The following is a 20,337-nucleotide window of genomic DNA, read 5'->3' on the forward strand; positions in this document are numbered from 1 at the left end:
AAAAGACTGACAAGAAAGCGAGAGAACAAAAAAAATTTAAAAAACCGATAATTTCAATTTCTAATTTCTATGTATAATAACATTTTTGTATTAACTGTGGCAAAAGCGTAGGCAGAGATTCCGTCTACGGGCAACAGTGTCTGTCAGTGAGTGTCAAATTGACAGTTGACACTGACAGTTGACAGATTGCAAACACAAATGTCGCTAAATACTAAAATAGTTTTCTTTTTTTAATTTTATGAAAACGGACTAAAAATTTGGAATTTGTGACGTTAAAATATATAAAACTGATCTATTTCTAGTTACAAAAATGGATAATAAATACGAGACAGTTGTCCTCAAGTATACCATTCATAAATATTCAAGTTATTCTGCCAATTATTTACCTGAGTAAGTTTCATGTTACGTAAAATACGTAAATAAATAATTCTATCGGCTATCTAAGAAAAATTCCGGTTAGTAGAAGTCGCCGATGGAAGCAAATGAAGATATTATGGTATTAAATCGGCGACTTCCACCTAACCTTGTGTAACGAATCTTACATTCTTGTTAATACTCATCATACTCATATGATTTTATTAAATACTGCTGAGAAAAGTTTCGATCTAAGTTGTACCTATTCCCAATAACTAGTTAACATCGCTGTTGTCTTTACCTAATTAACTATTAGTATGTGATTATATTTCCAATCATAGTAAAGAAATAACGTATATTTATATAGTTATGAGAACTGTGAGGGATATATACATAGGTATGTATATATGTATTTACAGAAAACAAGTGAATGATTTGTAATACGGGGCATTTCACGTCAAGCGGACAACCAAAAAAAAGTGAGGTCGTGAATTTTGTTTATACTCTGGTCAGTTATACTTCTAGTAGACGTGGATATATACACACAATGTTTTTTTCGTATGATGCTTTATTGCTGAGTTATGAGCTTTTAAAAATTTACTACGAATGAAGTCCGTTATTTTTGGATGCTTATTATTTGTAACAATTCATTTGTAAATAAAACTAAAAAGCATTGTTTATTATAGTTAAAAAGTTGAAATTTTTATTTTTTTTATCGAATTCTAAATTTAAATTTTTTAACGTATAGTAAACCGGAAGTGAACATTTCAAATCGATATTTGAGTAACTTGGCCAAAATAAAAATAATTTTTTTTTACCGTGAATTAAAGCTTACATGTACTTATTCTTCACCAAAAAAAATTGTAACGTGATGTCTAATAGTTTAGGACTTAGTAGCCCAGTAATTTGGTCGTCAAAAAGGGGCTTATCTGGAAAGTTTTCAGAAAGTTATGCAAATTGGTGGTTTTATAGATTTCGATGTGCTCTTTCCGAATTTTTATTTTGCCACCTCGTACCTTTGCCGCTCGCGCCGCCATCTTGAAAAAATGGCGCCCAAAAACAGTTTTTTCACGATAACTTCTTTCCCACTCATTTTACGATAAAAATGGCTATGTAACAATTAAACTAGAGACAATTTCCTATAATTTGTGTAGTCACCTTTTTTTGTAGACTCAATAGTTTCAGCGTACGAGCACCACAAAGCCCACTCCAACACTCGTTTTGGCTAAATAACTCATTTCCACCCCACCATGTGGTAGAGTGAGTGACGTGATTTTTTTTTATGGTATCTCCAGGAGCCGGTAGTCACCTTCAATTTAAGCTATCAGTTCAACCAGAGAATACTAACATTCTTCAGAATTCTGCTCGAGATAAGAGTAAATATACTGCATCGCAGTTTCGATCTCACGTGCATGTGAGCCTTTATTTTGGGTTTTAAACCCAAAAGATGCCCATGGGACCTTATTACTAAGCCTCCGCTGTCATCCGTTTGCCTATCCATCTGTCCGTCTGTCTGTCAGCGTGCTGTATCTCATGAACCGTAATAGGTAGAAAGTTGAAATTTTCACAGAATGTGTATTTTTATTGCCGTTATAATAACAAATAATAAAAATTTCAAAATGGCCGTCATGAAAAAAAAATAAAAAAGAGCATTATTTCTTGTATTATGGTACGGAACCCTTCCTATGTGAGTTGGACTCGCACTGGACCGATTTTTCGGCATCTCGAGCATGTTTATAATGTGGTCGCAGTCAATACACAATATCGCAATTCGTGCATTAAAAATTTTACCTCGCACTACAAACTAAAAAAATAAAAAAATGGGTCAAGTGCAAGCCCAACTCGCACACGAAGAGTTCCGTACCATCAAACAAGAAATAACATTACTTTTTTGTTTTTTTTCATGTCAGCCATTTTGAAATTTTTATTATTTGTTGTTATAACGGCAATAGAAATACACATTTTGTGAAAATTTCAACTCTCTATCTATTACGGTTCACGAGATACAGCCCGCTGACAGACAAACGGACGGATAACAGCGAAGACTTAGTAATAAGGTCCCGTTGGCATCCTTTGGGTTCGAAACCCAAAAAAAGGTCCATATTCACATGAGATCGAAACTGCGATGCAGTATATTTACTCTTATCTCGAGCGGAATTCTGAAGAATGTTAGTATTCTCTGAACGAAGTGATGTCTTAAATTGAAGGTGACTACCGTCTCCTGGAGATACCGTAAAAAAAATCACGCCACTCACTCTACCACATGGTGGTGTGGAAATGAGTTATTTAGCCAAAACGAGTGTTGGAGTGGGCTTTGTGGCGCTCGTACACTGAAACTATTGAGTCTACAAAAAAAAGTGACTACTCAAATTGTAGGAAATTGTCTCTAGTTTAATTGTTACATAGCAATTTGTGTCGTAAAATGAATGGGAAAGAAGTTATCGTGAAAAAACTGTTTTTGGACGCCATTTTTCCAAGATGGCGGCGCGAGCGGCAAAGGTACGAGGTGGCAAAATAAAAATTCGGAAAGAGCACATCGAAATCTATAAAACCACCAATTTGCATAACTTTCTGAAAACTTTCCAGATAAGCCCCTTTTTGACGACCAAATTACTGGGCTACTAAGTCCTAAACTATTAGACATCACGTTACAATTTTTTTTGGTGAAGAATAAGTACATGTAAGCTTTAATTCACGGTAAAAAAAAAATTATTTTTATTTTGGCCAAGTTACTCAAATATCGATTTGAAATGTTCACTGCCGGTTTACTATACGTTAAAAAATTTAAATTTAGAATTCGATAAAAAAAATAAAAATTTCAACTTTTTAACTATAATAAACAATGCTTTTTAGTTTTGTTTACAAATGAATTGTTACAAATAATAAGCATCCAAAAATAACGGACTTCATTCTTAGTAAATTTTTAAAAGCTCATAACTCAGCAATAAAGCATCATACGAAAAAAACATTGTGTGTATATATCCATGTCTACTAGAAGTATAACTGACCAGAGTATAAACAAAATTCACGACCTCACTTTTTTTTGGTTGTCCGCTTGACGTGAAATGCCCCATACCACATAGTGCATAAAACATATCACACTGAAGCGACGCGGCTCCACAATTTATAGTGTAAACATCTTGACTACAAACTACCTATCATGTCCAGACTTTGCTCAGGTAGAATTCTAAAAATCCATTCTTGGTGGGGTCCTAAATTAAAACCCTACAATATGCTACTTAAGTTTCAGATAACTACGGCGGCGATGTACAACAACATCGCTGTAGTCATGTGTAGTGTATGTTCTTTTTCAGAAATATAATGGTGAATGACCCACCTGACCAGATGTCAAGATGGTTTACAGATAGTACTACTCCATCACAGTTCATAATGCTGAAACTAGAAGCGCCAGCAATTGTAGAGAGCATAATGTTTGGAAAGTATATCAAAGGACATGTTAGTGATCTAAAAAAGTTTCAAATATTTGGTGGCACAGATGAGAATAATTTGTCATTGTTATTAACTGCGTAAGTTCTTATTATCCACACTTATGCTGAAGCCATTAGTAATAAAAATATACAAATTTAGGTAAAACACTATCATAGTGTGATTCAGACATGCACATGAAGGGTTCTGTACCGTCATCCAAGATATAACACTATGTACCTTAATTTTTTTTAAATTTGTATGGTGGCCATTTTGAAATTCCTGATAATTGTTCTTATAGCAGCAATAGAAATACACATTATATGAAAATTTCAATTCTCTACCTATTATGGTTCATGAGATACAACCCGCTGACAGACAGGCAGATGGACAGATAGCGGAGGCTTAGTAATGGAGCCCCATTTGCACCCTTCGGGTACAGGATCCTAAAACCGCATAATTTGAATTTTTTGGATTGTCTGATGAATACTGTTATTTTCATGCCTTTAAGAGTTTCTACAGGATGTTTTCTAGTTTTTGATTAGCTGAAATGACCAATTACCGTTCAAAAACAGAATTTAGGGTACGGTACTAGAACTTAAGCAATGATATATTATGTATATAACGGGTACATACAACAATGATTTTGAATTATCAATATTCCAACCCAGAATTTGCATGCAGATGAGACTCATTATTTATCTCGTCATTCACATTATAATAATATCTCACTATACAAACATTAACCAACTCTAAAATCATTAGAAGCAACAATTTCCCAGATGGAAACTGGTCCCATGATTCACCTTTTACTATTTTTCAGTGGCTTGAAAATGGATTATGTAGCAGAAACTTTCAAACTTAGGCACAGGACGTCAGATGGACTATACTTGCCTGTTAAATATATAAAAATTGTGCCTCTCCAATCATGGGGCCCTGCATATAATTACACCATATGGTATGTAGAACTGCAAGGGAAAAACCATGAGGATTTGATCAATTCTGCCATGGATACCATTAATTTGGTAAGTATCTAATGAGCAAATTTTTTACCAATATTTAGTGATGGGTATTATTGGAAAAAAACATGTTTTTTTTTTTCTTTAAATCTGGCTTTACTCTGATTAGCCAATGTCAAGTTTGTGATATTTTCAAGTTATTGAATTTACACAAGTATGGACTCCGTCTGCGCCGGTGCCCGCCGACATACGCGCGGCGCCCCTTTAGAGCGCTTCCCAGTCAGTTCCACCACCAAAAAACACCAACTAACACAAAAACCAGCCACTCTTAACAAAAAAAAAACACTCCAAACAAGCACAGCACGCGCGCCAGCAAACGCCATCACAGACGAAGTAACATGTTTTTCAAATGAAAAAATTAGTCTTTCATTGGAAAAATATATTCATATTTGATTTAATCTGTGTGGATTTAAGTTTTGTAATTTAAATCATTAAAACTTTTAGATTTTCTAGAGTAAAAGTAAGCTATCTAGGTGCCAAGATTCTTCAAAATTGGTAATGATCATGAAAAGGTAATAGACAGTTTTCCCTTCCACCTATAATATGGGAATGGGTACCTTCAAGTCAAGAGTGAATAAGCAACTTCTAGGCAAGCGCGCTCCATCTTAGGCTGCATCATCACTTGCTAGCAGGTCTGATTGCAGCCAAGCACTAGTCTATATAATAAAAAAAAAAGAAAAAGGCAGAAGACAGATACACTTTCGCATTTATAATATTAATGTGGATTGATATTGAGGGTTTTTGTCTATCTGACTACTCATCCACACACAAACTCAATTCTTTATCAGTAGGACAGTCAATAAACTTACGATGTATTTATATTCCTAAAGCTACTGTTGAGATAGCAATGAATATTATAATTTATGGGTTTATTGATTCCACTTGTTTTTATATTTCAATTTTTATTTATGTAATAGATAATGTCTATGGCTTTCTCTGTGTGGATTTAGGTTTTTAAAAATCCTGTGGGAACCTTTCGTTTTCTGGGATAAAAGTAATCTGTCTGTATATCCTCCAGGATGCAAACTGCTTCTGTATCAAGGAGATGATGCCAAAAATTTGCCATGTGGTCAAATTTTTTTATCCTGTGGCAACTCTATGATTTTTCGGGACCAAAATTAGCCTTTGTGATTCTCTGGGATGCAAGCTATCCCTGTAGCTTTCATCAAAATCAATTAACGCAATGAGAAGCTCATCCACACGCAAACAAATTGATTATTTATCAGTTGGACAGTCAGTAAACTTGAGAGTAGTTATATTTTATACATCTAAGTTGTTAAGATAACAATGAGAATAATATTATAATTTATTATTGGTTCCACTTGCTTTTATATTTCAACTAGCGACCCGCCCTGACTTCGCACGGGGTAGCTTATTACAATTGTCATATAGGGATCTCTAATTTTTTGAAAATAAAGTTTATTATAGCCTATGTTACTCAGGAATAATGTAGCTTTCTACTGGTGGAAGAACTTTCAAAATCGGTTTAGTAGTTCCAGAGATTATCCCCTAAAATAAACATTATTCAATTCAAAATTCTTGATTCAGAAGTACTTGTAAAAGTCTAATTGAATAAAAATATTTTGAATTGAATTGAATTGAATTTAAAAAAAAAGAATATTAGCCATGTTAATCATGACTAATATTCCCCTTTCCCCTCCAACTAAGCGCAAAGCTGTATTAGAAGTAGGTACGACAGTAGTGCAACGGGTGGGGTTTGAACCGCCGACCTTTTAGAATTCAGTCGGCTCCTCAACCTGTTAAGTTATTGAGGCGTGTATATACCTCGTTATAGTATTAATTTTATTTTAGCGCAAAGAAGAAGAAGCGGTTCGGATACTGCTGAAGCATTTGCGTCGTCGGCGCTACAAGGACGCGTTCGAGGCGCTGTCGCGGGAGAGCGGCGTGCGGCTCGAGGGCGCGGCGCAGGCGCGGCTGTGGAACGCGCTGGTGGAGCACGGGGACTACGAGCGCGCTGAGCAGATATTTGACGAGGCTGCTAAGGGTCATTTTATTTACAGCTCTAGCTTCTAGCTTTTTTTAGGGTCAGGTACCTCAAAAGGAAAAACGGAATCCTTATAGGATCACTTTTCTCTCTGTCTGTCTGCCTGTCCGTCTGTCTGTCTGTCCATCTGTCGTGTCTGTCAAGAAAACCTATAGGATACTTCCCGCCGATGCATAATAATTTGTGATTTATTGTGCAAAATGTCAGAAAAATCCTGAGTGTGGAATCCTTGGTGCGCGAGTTTGACTCGCACTTTGCTGGTTCTTTTATAGATACTCTAGAGAAAGACAACAGAATCGGCGCCACTGCCCTTGATAGTAATGTTTTTCTCTACATAAAATTTAGAGTATACCTGCATCCTTTTCTTTCTAATATGGCTAAAAAAGGACGGAACTTGAATTTTACATTTTTAGACTCTAAATTTTAGCGCACACTACTTTAAACAATAGTCTTGCGACTTGCAGCTAGAGGTCATAAGGTTTGACAGCTCAAAATTAAATTTAAAACTGTCAAACCTTGTCCTTTTCATATTAGCTTAGTAAGAAGAGGATGTGAATGTTCTAAAATTTAGTTGTGCTCAGAATATTAAGCTAAAATACCTATTTAACTATAGATGGCGAACTGGACTGGTACATGTCATGGCAGCCCTACACGCCGGAATGGCAGCAGCTTTGCGGCTGCTCTGCCGAAGTAGAGGAGCGCCTGTGTTGTGACGAGGCCACGCCCATCCCGCCCAGCCGAAGGTCACATCCCGCTGACCTGTCCTGTGCGGACAGAGACCCGAGACTTGACTTACCAGTTAGTTTTTGTATTATTAACCAAATGATGAAGATTCACTTGACTCTAACAAAAATGAGCACTTTTAACACCAATTGCGTATGCAGCACGCATAGGTTCGCACGGTTAGGTTAGGAGCAAGGTAACCTATAGACGTAACTGCACGCATTACTTCTACGTAAACGTTCACACCACGCAAGCGGTATGCCATGTTTCATACAGTTCCATACATTACAATGCAATGGTACGCGCTACGTTTACGCTTACGCAACGCTTACGCAACGCTTACGCAGCCTGCATGAAGAAGCTCTTAAGCGTACTATTTCGCACACAGGTCCCTGAATCGAAAAACCGTCAATCCCACTAAACGTTTAGGAGGTACCCTAAAAATTTTTTTTTCCAAATTCTTTACCACTTCCAAACCATTAACTACAGAGCTGGATGCCCTGTTTTCCGAGACACAGTTTTTACTAGTTCGGGAAATAGGTGCACGGTAGTGTTTTGTTGTTGTAACTAATTTAAGTCAATGTGTTTAGTTATTTTTATGTTATTATATTTGACTCTACCTTGTCAGGTCATGTAAAGTAAAGTAAAAGTAAAATATTCTTTATTGTACACCAACAAGACAGTAATATATAAATAACAATAAAGATTTATGTACAAGAGGCGGCCTTATCGCTAAAATAGCGATCTCTTCCAGGCAACCTTAGGGTGAGGAGAACCATGTAATGCAGGGTTTGTGTACAGGAGGTGGGCGTGAACGGGGCGGAGGCGCCGGAGTCTTGCTATACGTCGTGCAGCAACTGCGGCAGCCGGCCGGGCCCGCGCGGCGGACACCAGCTAGTCGTCGACCCCACCTCAGGTATTCACTCCATTCATTTCCATTAATCTAAGGTCTTCAATGAGTGTGTCCTACCTGTGATGAAGTATGGAGCGGAAACGTGGACATTGACATTTGGCCTCGTCCACAAACTAGAAGTCGCTCAGCACGCTATGGAGCGAGCTATGTTGGGTATCTATCACTCTCAGGGATAAAATCCGGAACGATGAAATTCGCAGAAGAACAAAATCGACCGTTATAGCTCAAAGGATTAGCAAGCTGAAGTGGCAATGGGCAGGTCATATCTGTCGCAGAACCGACGGTCGATGGGGCAGACGTATTCTGGAGTAGAGACCGCGTACCAGTAAGCGAGTGTGGGACGATCTCCAGCTCGCTGGACTGATGACCATAAGAAGGTGGCGGGGAGCGGGTTTAATGGCGCGCTCTTGGAGAGGCCTATGTCCAGCAGTGGACGCAGGATTGATGGAATGGAATCACACAATAGATTTTCTTGGGATAATAGTGCAGTATGTTCCCAAATCTAGAGCCTCAATAGCTCATCAGTTAAACTTCAAACTGAAATTCGAAAGGTCGACGGTTCAAATCCCACCCGTGGCGCTGTTGTCCTACCTAAACCTTACACAATCATTTCGCTTATTTGGAGGGGAAATAGGTATATTGCGCATGATAGACATGGCTAATATTCATTTTTAAAAAAGAAAGAAAAAAAAAATTGGTTGTCTGTAAAGTCAGTTTACTGACGATAGTTGAACGTGACAACAAAGGCCGATTGTGCTTCTTTGTCGCTCGTTCCGCGCTCTCGCTTGCACTTCAAGCCTTACATGGAACGCCTCAGAGCGAGGTAACGCCGCATGAGTCATGTTTTTTCGTGCGTACAGCCGGCTCTATCGAATTATAAGACGTTGTCACGTCAAAAATCTTTATGGTTTCATTATTGCTAGTTATATATACAGTGAGTTATATCTTATATATTAGTTATATCTAAACTAAAAGCTAACGATATACAATGGGTCGCAAACTCAGCATCGCCGAGTATGGATATTCATAATTTTTTGAATTACCGGTCGCTATTGTAGGGTTAATGCCACTTTTCACAAATTTCAAATTATTTTAAAACTCGTTTTTAACAGGTACGCTCTACCTCTTCGGCGGCTGGAATGGCAGCGAAGACCTGGACGACCTGTGGAGTTTCAACACGACGACAGAAAGATGGACGCTGCTGTGTCGACACAGTGGCATGGTCGGCGGCCCCACGCCTCGCTCGTGCCACAAGATGGTGTTCGATCCGGTTCACGAGAGACTTTACACTTTGGGAAGATACTTGGACAACGCGCAACGGGTGCCCAGCAATATGAATGTGATTAACATTGTTTTTTATTAAAAAAATAATACTTTTTACAGATGTGATCGCACAATAAATTGTCGTAAAATTAATTAAAAAACTATTTTAACTAATTTTATTATTCAGTCGGAACAACACCAATTAACTTAAAAAAAAAATCGTGAAACATTTTTGGACGTCGATGGAGCCTGTATGAAATACACAGTGACGTCATAAACGTTTGACGTACTTTTTTAGTTAAATCGATAAATAATTTAAAATGGTTACTAGACTTAAAACTATGCTATACTAATGCTCTATTTAATAGCTCGTAAGAAGTCATCATCCCAATTAGCGGTAATTGGCACTGTAAGACTGTAGCTGTCAAAAGGCGACCCTTGCTGCCTTGCTATGTCAAGTTATCATATAATTTTTTTCCAGAGTGACCTATACATGTATGACGTGAGCTCTGGCGCGTGGTCGCTAGTGTGCGGCGACACGGCGGCGGCGGGCGGCCCGCGCCTCGTGTTCGACCATCAGATGTGCCTCGACCCCGACACACAGACGATATACGTGTTTGGAGGCAGGGTGCTGCCCGCTAACACGTGAGTTAGTGGTCGCTAGCATGCTTTGACACGGCGCTGATTTCTACATCGGTCACATCGAATTCTCTCTGTACATTTTTGTACAAAGCAGTGCCTAAGTGTCGCTCATCGCGGTCGCGAAGCTCAAAGTCTACCTTTTTTTAAGCTAGGCTGCAATCAGACCTGCTGGCAAGTGATGACGCAGCTTAAGCTGGATCGCGCTTATATATATATTATATATCCTATGTTAAATCATTTTGATTAAATAAATTAAAAAAAAATCTAGAAGATGCCTATTCACTCTTGAGAGGTCAGGCGCAGGACCGACCACTTTACGTGCTCTCCGAGGCAACTTCCTAACTCCGGGCTAGTAGGTACAGAGACTTTCTCAAGAGAAAAATCCAACTATTATCTTTAGCCCGCCCCGGGTATCGAACCCAGGACCTCGTCACCTGCAGTCGAACATGCTAACCACTAGAGTTAGACCAACGAGGCAGTTGCCACTAGATCAGCTCGTAGTGTCGTTGCAGGGAGGAGCTGGCCAGCCCGCAGTACTCGGGCCTGTACGCGTACTACATCGCGCGCAACACGTGGCAACTGTTGCTGCCGGACAAGCACGAGCTGCCGGCGCCGCAGCCGCGGGTCTCGCACTCTATGCTGTTCCACCCGGTACGCATCAACAATATACTTTTTTTTTTAAATTCATAGACCTAGTCTGCAATCAGACCTGGTGGCAAGTGATTATGGAGCGGGCTTGCCTAGAAGATGCCTATTAACTCTTGACTTGATGGTATTAAATTTGGAAAATGTTACCTCCATTTGTCGCCAGATAGGTTATGAAACAACTAGGTCTCTTCACCCTTAGCAGAGTGAACTAGAGTGAGGGAACTCTCAGCTTGATCTTGAATCGACGATATGTCAAATAAAAGGCTAATGGTGACGTAAAATACAGAAAAATAGGGCTACCTTAGGGTTGTACTGGCATTTGACGCCTGCTAGTCACGTCCAAGCCTCGACGTTTTGTTAGAAGTTTCTTAACTGGCGTGAACTGTGCCCCTAGCCTAATATTCGACAGATTTAGAATCAAACCGAGAGCTTCCTCACTTTAGTCCACTCTGCCCTAATCTCTGGTCTGTGAGCAGGTGCAGCGTCGCCTGTATATGTTTGCGGGGCAGCGCAACAAGGAGCAGCTGGTGGACCTGTGGTGGTGGGACTGCGAGCGAGGCGGCGGCGGCGCGCGCGCGCTGTGTGCGGCGCCCCCGCGCGCACCGCCACCACAGGGCTTCACGCAGCGCGCCACGCTCGACCCGGACACGGACGAGATACATGTTCTGTCGGTAAGAGCAGCTGCGGGATTTACCAAAGAGAAAAGGAGCAAGACAGTGTACGATATATTATGGATCTCCTCTCAAGAGTGCATGACATGGGTGACTGGACGTGCGTGTACAGAAACGTCTGCATAAAGTCCACGGAGCCAATTCTGTTGTCACGATTTTATAATGCTCCCAGCATTGTGAAAAGGATGGCATTATGACATAGAATAAGATAGAATGAGCATATCGAGTTCTGTACCTTTGTTGGATACTATTAAATTATGTATTTCACACTATCAAAGTAAGCATAAATCTTAGTTGCCACTATCCATATTAATATTATAAACTGTGAAAGTGTGTGTGTCTGTTACATTTTCATGGCTGAATCGCTTAACCAATTTTGGTGGTATCTGATACAAATACGGTTTGCACCATGAGGTATAAGATCCTTTTTTCTACAGAGAATCAAAGAGTTTCCGCAGAATTTCCCAAAACCTACTGACGAATTCGCGGATAGTGGCTAGTTTTTTTAAATAAATGGCGTATTTTACCAGGGAATGAGCAAAGAGAAGGACAAGCGGGTGTACAACACATTATGGGTGTTCTCTCTGCGGCGCATGACGTGGACGTGTGTGTACAGAAACGACTGCATTACGCCCAGCGAGCCGCGTCCGCGCTTCGCGCACCAACTCGTCTATGATCCCGTCAGAAAGGTCAGATATTCTTAAGGTCTAGAAGCAGTGCCATGTTTTCAAAGTCAACGTCAAATAAATTATTTTAAGTAGGTTTGTACACTTTTGACTGTAAATATTTGGCATGTTTATAAGCCGGCAAAACCATAGAATACATATTGCTCAAACTTACTTTTTTTTGTAGGAGTTTGGTTGGAAAGTTCTTAAGAAAATATTTCTAATTTATAACTGCTCTGTGGAATACCAGATTTTCCTACGGTTTAACAGATCCACTATCTATTCGGGGGTAATCCCGGCACAGCAGCCAACCCCCGGCTGCGGCTGGATGATTTCTGGTCGCTGAGGTTGCGCCGCGCGTCCGTACAGCGGGTGGTTGACTCCGCGCGCGCGGCGCTAAGGGAGGCGCGGTATAGGGAGCTGGCCGCGTCGCCGCAACTAGCGCCTAGTGCGTTGCAGTACTTGAGGAATGATCTACGCGCTGTCACCGACCATAGTGATCCCCAGCAAGTATGTTGTTTGGTTAAATCTATGGTTCTCTTGCTCTAAATGTAAATAAACGGAATAGAATTGGAAGGCGGAAGGGAATCATCCAATTAGACGATTTTTGGTCATTGCGTCTGCACCGCGCGTCCTTTCAACGCGCAGTTGAATCCGCACGCGCGGCGCTAAAGAAGGCGCGGTATAGGGAGCTGGCCGCAACTGGCGCCCAGCGCGTTGCTGTACTTGAGGAATGATCTACGCGCCGTCACCGACCATAGCGATCCTCAGCAGGTACTGTGTTTGGTTGAAGGATGAAGAATCTCTTGCTGACTATGCTAATGTGAACTGCTATCTTACCTAGTTGGTATTTAACTATTTACTATAAACATATGTCTTAATTAGTCCGGGCAAAATAGACATTCAAGGCTACAATAATTCACATAGGGCTTAAAATTGGTACTAATGTTGGGAACTCCATTATGAATAAATTGTGAAAAATGACTAGCTAGCCAACAATTGTTTTCAGGTGGAGCATTTCCAGAAGTTGGCGACAGTGCTATTTGCGGGCAGCGAGAAACCGGAGAGCAGTGCGCGCGCGCTGTCTGCGCGCCGCGTGCGAGCGTTGGCGCGGCGACGCGCGGCATTGCGACAAATGGCGCACTCTGGAGACATGGCGCAAGCGCTCGCTGCGGTAAGTACATGTGTAAGAGAGAAGGATATACGATTGTAACATCAGACAGACAGAGACAGCTTGTGTTGAATCCAGGAAGCAGTGTGCTCGCATTGTCGGCGGTTTGCAGCAAATGGCACAGATACGCATTATAATAGGTACATGTACGAGGGAGAAGGATGTATTATTCTAAATAACATAGAGAGAGATGCTGTTTGCGGGCAATGAAAAGATAGAATCTGCAGTGCGCGCGCTTTTTAAAAGATGTGTCGTGGTGCTGTTTTCAAACGTTTCTTTTTTACTTTCCCCAGGTATTAGGCGCGGATGACACGTCATTTGAGCCCACGGAACCGTTCGAGGAGTCGTCGTCGCCCACGCCCGACACGTGGGACGTGGGCAACGACGAGGACGACGCGCCCGACTCCACCGAGTGGGACGAGCGCAGCAACCGTATGAAGTTATACGATCAGCTGTGTCAGTACTTCCGACCCTCCACCGTGCCGCCCGCTGCTGACGTCACAGACCTAGTGCACTTGTAGACTGATTCGATAACGGATTTTCTGACTCAAGTGATGACGTAAGCTCTAGAAATGTATTCTATAGACCGTTCACTTTATTTGTCCCCTGACGTTATGTTGCCACCATTGCAAATCACACTTGAAAGTGGCATTCTATTAGCGTGAACACCGCCTTTAACTCTGTAACTAAAAAATATCACAACTATAGTACTTGAATTTTACAAAAGAAAGATGTTAAGTAACTTCTCGTCATTATGCTATAATATAAAATTGTCATAGCTCAAATAAATATCTTAGGATGTTATTGAAATAAAATGAATGTTCAAGAGTAGGGACTTTATAAAACACTGTTCACGTAGATCGGGCCCTGATTCTGTACGTTTTTGACATATGGCAACTCGATTTTAATTATTATTATTTAGGCCCCATGTCATTTTCTTTTTATAATATTTTTGAGTTATCGCCGAAAAACGTTGGAATTATTAAAAACTAATGTTTTAAAAACGTAAACGTACGACGAAGGCTTTAAGATTGTTTTGGTTTGTTTCTACACAGCATTCCTTTTAAGAAACATAAATTTTTAAAATTGCTGCGCCAAAATTGCCAAAAAGTCAACTTATTTTTTGCAGTTAAAGGGCGGCAGAAATGCTATCACCGCTGTCAACATGATGATTTTGTATGGGAATGACAGATTACGAATGTTGGACGCATAGAGATTCGCTAACCGTGCAAGTTTATAGAACCGTAGCTCGATTCCGCAAAACCTGCATCAATCATTATTACAATCGCAATTGTTGTTATTGGTTTTTATGGTGTTCTTGTTGCAACAATGCATTGTAGCCAATAGTGAGCGAGCGTCAAGTAATCAGAGGTAATTGCGATCGAGACATTGTAGCTGTCATTCTACCGCAATTGAGCTGCCGCTGATATAGTGCGTTTCATCGAATAGTACCTATGGCGTTATGTTGGCTCCTCTGTCTGTCCAAGTCATTAGCACCATATTTGCATAAGAAGACGCAGATTTTGTTTATTTTCATTTGATTTTCCTGAATGAATGAAAAGAAAATCAAATGAAGATAAACAAAATCTGCGTTTTCTCATGCCAATATGGTGCCAATGACCACTCAACACACAGGGGAGCCAACATAACGCCATAGGTACTATTCGATGAAACGCACTATAATAATACTAATGTGAAGGACGTAACATCACCTCTAATTAGTTTTTAGAAATTAATGTAACATGTCAAAGTGTAAAAAAATTACGTAATTAGACTAAGGTTTTATTTTGTATGCATCACATAATGATAAATATTGTAGATAATTACATACTTATCTGTAGCCATCTTTTTAACCGACTTCAAAGAAAGGAGGAGGTTCTCAATTCAGCTGTATGTTTTTTATTAAGTAGGTTAGCTACACTCTTAGGCTGATATCTATAGACCGCACTTTGACTTTGCTCAGACTCAAGACACTGTTAAAACGAGACAGCGTTATACCGCTAGCATAAGTCTGTCTCGTTTTAACTGAAACTTAACTCTAAGCAAAGTCAAAGTGCGCCCTATAAATTTCAACCTAAATCCTTTGTCCAATTTTGTGGCTGTTTATCCTTTTTGTTTATGATTGACAAACAGACAAATATTTGCATTTATTGTTACTTTTTAACTTTTATACATCATTTAATAGTAAGGAATTGTCAATGCAATAATATCACTTTTGTATTATAAGGGCTGATTTTTCAACTACTTTAGAGTATAATATAACCTAAGGAATAATAAAAGTTTAGCTTTATGAAAATATTAAAACTATGTGACGATTGAAAATTCGGGTCTGTTTATTATATACTAGAGGATGCCCGCGACTTCGTCCGCGTGGATTTAGGTTTTAAAGATCCCGTGGGAACTGTTTGATTTTCCGGGATAAAAAGTAGCCTATGTCCTTCCCCAAAATGTATCCTAAGTCTGTACAAAATTTCATTAAAATCGGTTCAGCGGTTGAGCCGTGAAAGCGTAGCAGACAGACAGACACACTTTCGCATTTATAATATTAGTATGGATTACCTAATTGTTCAAAAATGACTCCTCACGCGCCATTTTAACTCTATGGGTGAATTATCATGTCAAAAGTACGGTTCCTTTGAAATAAGGACTAAATCGTAGGCTTGACATACGAAAGTTAAAATGAAGAGCTAATTTTTAGGCACTATATTTGCATTGTGTCATATTAGTATTGCGTTGTCGCGTACTGCTGTGAATAATGCTTTCCACTTGCCATTCATGTACTTAGTAATGTTGTTATTTTTTATTCTTTGCTTACTTGATGTTACAGTCAGCACGTAAGGGCGGTTATATGAGTACGGAGTACGTAAGTGCGCGCGTAGACGGCTATCTAACGTTCAATTTTGTTATAAATCCAAGCGGATAATAGACAAGTCGATCGACGAACCGTCCGTGCGCGCCTTGCTTTAAGAGCTGCCATATACATAGTGTAACCAGAACGCTAGCAAAAACGAAGACAGGTGTTAGTACTGATAAGATGCCGTGAAAAAATACGAAAGAAATCCTGTATTTTGTAAAAGTTAACAATATATTGAAAATAAAACATCTGCCTGACGCTAGAGGACTAGAGGTCAACGAACGTTCCGTTAATAGGTCACTCAAAGTAAATGCCACGTCGTAGGTCGGGTGTTGACCCGAGTTTGACACGCTATACAATGCGGGTTTGAAAACACTAAATCACTAAAACTATAAGGCAAATGGTTATAGGCATTTTTTTTTTTAAATAAGAATATTAGTCGTGCCAATCATGACTACTACTCCCCTTTCCCCTCCAATTAAGCGTAAAGCTTGTGCTAGGAGTGGGTATGACAATAGTGGGGTTTGAACCGCCGACCTTTCGGAATCCAGTCCGCTCCTCAACCGTTGAGCTATCGAGGCTCATTGGATTGTGTTGAAGTAGTATAATAATAACGCTAAGTTTTTGTTAGCGTTCTGGTAACGTCTTGTATACGGGTAATTCGAGAGCACTCGTCAACTGCTTGAGCGGTTTCGTGTATGGCAATGAAACGAAAGTTGTAGAACTTGTACATCGCTATACAGTCATAGATTGAAACGGTCAGTCATGACTCGGCTGACTCAGCACTCATTGCCGACCGCTTCAAACTGCGAGTAATGACTGATTCAAGCTGCCCGTTTATGACCGCTCTATGTAAAGCCAGGTCCAGACGAGTGTAACGTGTAATGTAAGATTACTTGTATAGCGTCAACAGTGTGGACGGCACACGAACTCAAAGCGAATTGTGTACGCGAATTTATTACTGCACCGAAACGAGCCCTGCGAGCGCCTTTGGCTATCTTTAGAGCGCACTTTGACTTTGCTCAGACTTAAGACAGTGTTAAAACGAGACAGCGTTACACCGCTGCCATAAATCTGTCTCGTTTTAACTGAAACTCAAGCCTGAGCAAAGCAAAAATGTGCTCTATAGATTTCAACCTTTGTGTTCGCGCAAAAACCCGACAGCCGATGGATCCGCCCGAGCGCCGGCGCGAGCGTTACATGAAAATATGTTCGTAGTGGCGTCCACAAGTAGAATTCGTATTACAATACACGGTGGATTGCATCACGCGTTACACTCGTCTGGACCCGGCTTAATATAAGCTTATACGTAAGTTTGTATTGACGTAATTCAGTTTTCGTTTTTAATATGTAAATATTTCAAGTAATTATTAATTAGTTTTCGGATTACTGTGATATAAAAATTATAGTCAGCAGATCTTATATCGATACTTGTTTGTGTATAGTATTGTGTAATCCATGTGCATTTAAATAAAGATATTGATTTTCTTTTTGTATTTTATTTACTATTGCACTAACTCCTAAAGGTGAACGCACACTTATACGATCCCAACGCGCCGGACGAGTCGAACGAAACGAATTTTAGAATTCTGTATATGAAATCTTTTTCCGATTCGGACGATTCGACGCGGGGAAATGTGCGAGGTTTCATGAGATTTCATATACAGAATTCTAAAATTCGTTTCGTTCGACTCGTTCGGCTCGGATAAGTGTGCGTTCACCTTAAACCTTGTTCAGTCGCAGAGGTCGAAAAAGCTTTTTGGCTCGCGGCAGTTTAATAGAAGTCTCAACTGAGGCCTACCGTGCCTTAAAGTCATAGATATGTTTAAAGTAAATTTTACCACATCACAATGTGTTGGTTTTCGTCGCTATCAAAGTGGATAGCAATCTCGTCCATTTGAGCAGCCCGTTTGCCTTCAAACAGGTCCATAGAATTCTAAATGATAACGGAACAGGCACAATAAGTCGTTCTTTATTGTCAGATTATTCAAACTATCCGTTATCTCTCGATAACACAGTTAAAACTGCATGAGATTTTTTTCATCAACAAGTACTTAGGTTGCTAAGTTTCATCGACATGACAGATAGATCAAATACCTACTTATTGAAACTCTACGCAAGACAGTTATCATTTTAGCTAACCAAATATCTCTAGCGTTAATACGTCTCTTCTTTGTTCGAACAAGGTCTCTTTTAACATTAAGCTCTTCTGCGCGTCAAGCATACGCTCCGTTTTACTGTGCTGCTATACATTCTATACCTTAAAGCAAGCCACACCAGCACAGCCGAGCCAAAATAGCGTAAATGAAATTCTTTTAATCCCAGGTCGGCAACCACGGGTCTAGCTTACTTGTAGAGGTCAGTGGCGTTGGCTCTTATCTCCACAGGCGAGAGTATCGCTACGAGTCCGTCCTACTATCGTCGGATAATCTCCACTGTGCAACAATAATTATTCCGCCAGCGGTTCGTCGTGCCTCGCAACGATACGCCACGAGACCGTAAGGACCGACACACATATGGCGGAGCCCAGCGCAGAGCATTTTTCGCAGTTAAAATATTATCGGGATTGTCCTCCTCATTGACATAATCAATTGTGCATCCGTGCGTGCTCGCGCATTCTCTGGTAGAAATTCCCGTAATGTGTCACGCGATTAGAAAACTTCGCGCGCATGCTCTGCGCTGCGCTCCGCCATATGTGCGCCGGCCCTTAGGCGTCATTCATACGAGAGCTTTTTTAACGTCCGTCATAAAAGCATTCAAATAGAACAAATGCGTTATCAAGTATCTGTTCACACGACAACGCCTCATTAACGCGTACAACGTTAATACGCCCAACGCCGGGTTTTGACGCAACGCTTTTAGAACGCTCGTGTGAATTAGGGCTTAGTCTATGAAATGAAACAACAGGTTTTTAAATATATCATTTAATATTCTCATACTTGATTCATATCAGTCATTGCGACAACACGGAGTGCCTTGAATATAAACCTCTGGCATGATATGTTCCCACTATCTCACTCACGGCAATATCTGTTTCCAACGGACACTGATTGCGATAGGTACAGTACTACCACATTTACAAGTTACACCAATGTACCTGCGCAGAAATCTCGTTTAGCAATGGTACAAAAATATCTCAGCCAATCATAGCGCGCGCCCATCTGCTATTGTTTGTTGTCTACATGTTTTATACGCGAGGTTATGAGCGAGATAGCACGAGACTGTTGTTCTTGTGTTTAAAATCTTAACGTCAAGCAAAAGCATTCGATTTTAAGTTGCGCAGAACGCTGACAATTTTTGCCGATGCGACTTATAAAAATGGTAGTACTGTACACAAATGTGAAATGTATTTGAATCTCACGATAATCAAGATACTTTTTTCTCATAAGCTCTTCCTTTTTAAAGAATACTCTTCTTCTAATGCCATCTCCTGTTGGAGGTTGACAGTCATTAGGGTTTACCACTGTCCTAAATCTTGTACTCATGTTGAACCCGTGGCGAAGGTTCTTAAGCCAGGATAACAGGCCTTAGACAAGAATAATAGGCCTTGTTAGGAGTAAGCACGATGATAATTCAACAGGATTTGAACCAGCGTTCTTTTGCATTTTTGTCCGCTTCTTGACCTGATGAGCTATTGAGATTTTGAGCTTTCGTTGAGATCCAAATAGGCAAAGACAGTATGTAATCTGATGCTTTGTTTTTATTTGTCCTAGAACGTACTGCGATTGTTTTTGCAGGCGGTCGAGTTATCTGGGTACCGTGGTTTTACGCCAAACGTATCAGATTTTTATATCAAGGTATGGCAAAAAAATAGTGCTTTATAGTACTTATTTCTTGGGATACAGTCGCCTGTGGTTTATCGTAGTGCGTTCTAGCATTAAAACAAAAAGGAATGAGGCCATCTTGTTATAAAAATTACAAGAATAAAAATGTATAAAATGTACTAAAAATGTAAAGTGCAAACTGTGCAATCTCCTCGTTAC

The 20,337-nt window shown here is 40.1% G+C and overlaps 1 protein-coding gene across 2 annotated transcripts; it reads left to right on the top strand.

Annotated features, from left to right (window-relative positions):
- Positions 1 to 172: 172 nt before the first annotated feature.
- Positions 173 to 14,916, top strand: LOC123875706 (muskelin). 2 transcript variants are annotated; one of them, XM_045921698.1, is made up of 15 exons: positions 173 to 390; positions 3,669 to 3,881; positions 4,604 to 4,805; positions 6,612 to 6,804; positions 7,418 to 7,602; positions 8,329 to 8,443; positions 9,553 to 9,779; positions 10,185 to 10,348; positions 10,858 to 10,996; positions 11,470 to 11,664; positions 12,195 to 12,353; positions 12,600 to 12,839; positions 13,339 to 13,503; positions 13,794 to 14,059; positions 14,630 to 14,916. In XM_045921698.1, exons 1-14 carry the CDS (start codon positions 311 to 313, stop codon positions 14,019 to 14,021), a joined length of 2,505 nt encoding a protein of 834 aa, XP_045777654.1. In that variant the 5' UTR covers positions 173 to 310; the 3' UTR covers positions 14,022 to 14,059; positions 14,630 to 14,916. The 2 variants fall into 2 exon arrangements, with proteins under 2 accessions (XP_045777654.1, XP_045777653.1); XM_045921697.1 differs by having other exon boundaries at positions 13,794 to 14,916.
- The last annotated feature ends 5,421 nt before the right edge of the window (positions 14,917 to 20,337 follow it).

Source organism: Maniola jurtina, chromosome 20 (assembly GCF_905333055.1).
Source record: "Maniola jurtina chromosome 20, ilManJurt1.1, whole genome shotgun sequence".
Classification (NCBI taxonomy): domain Eukaryota; kingdom Metazoa; phylum Arthropoda; class Insecta; order Lepidoptera; family Nymphalidae; genus Maniola; species Maniola jurtina.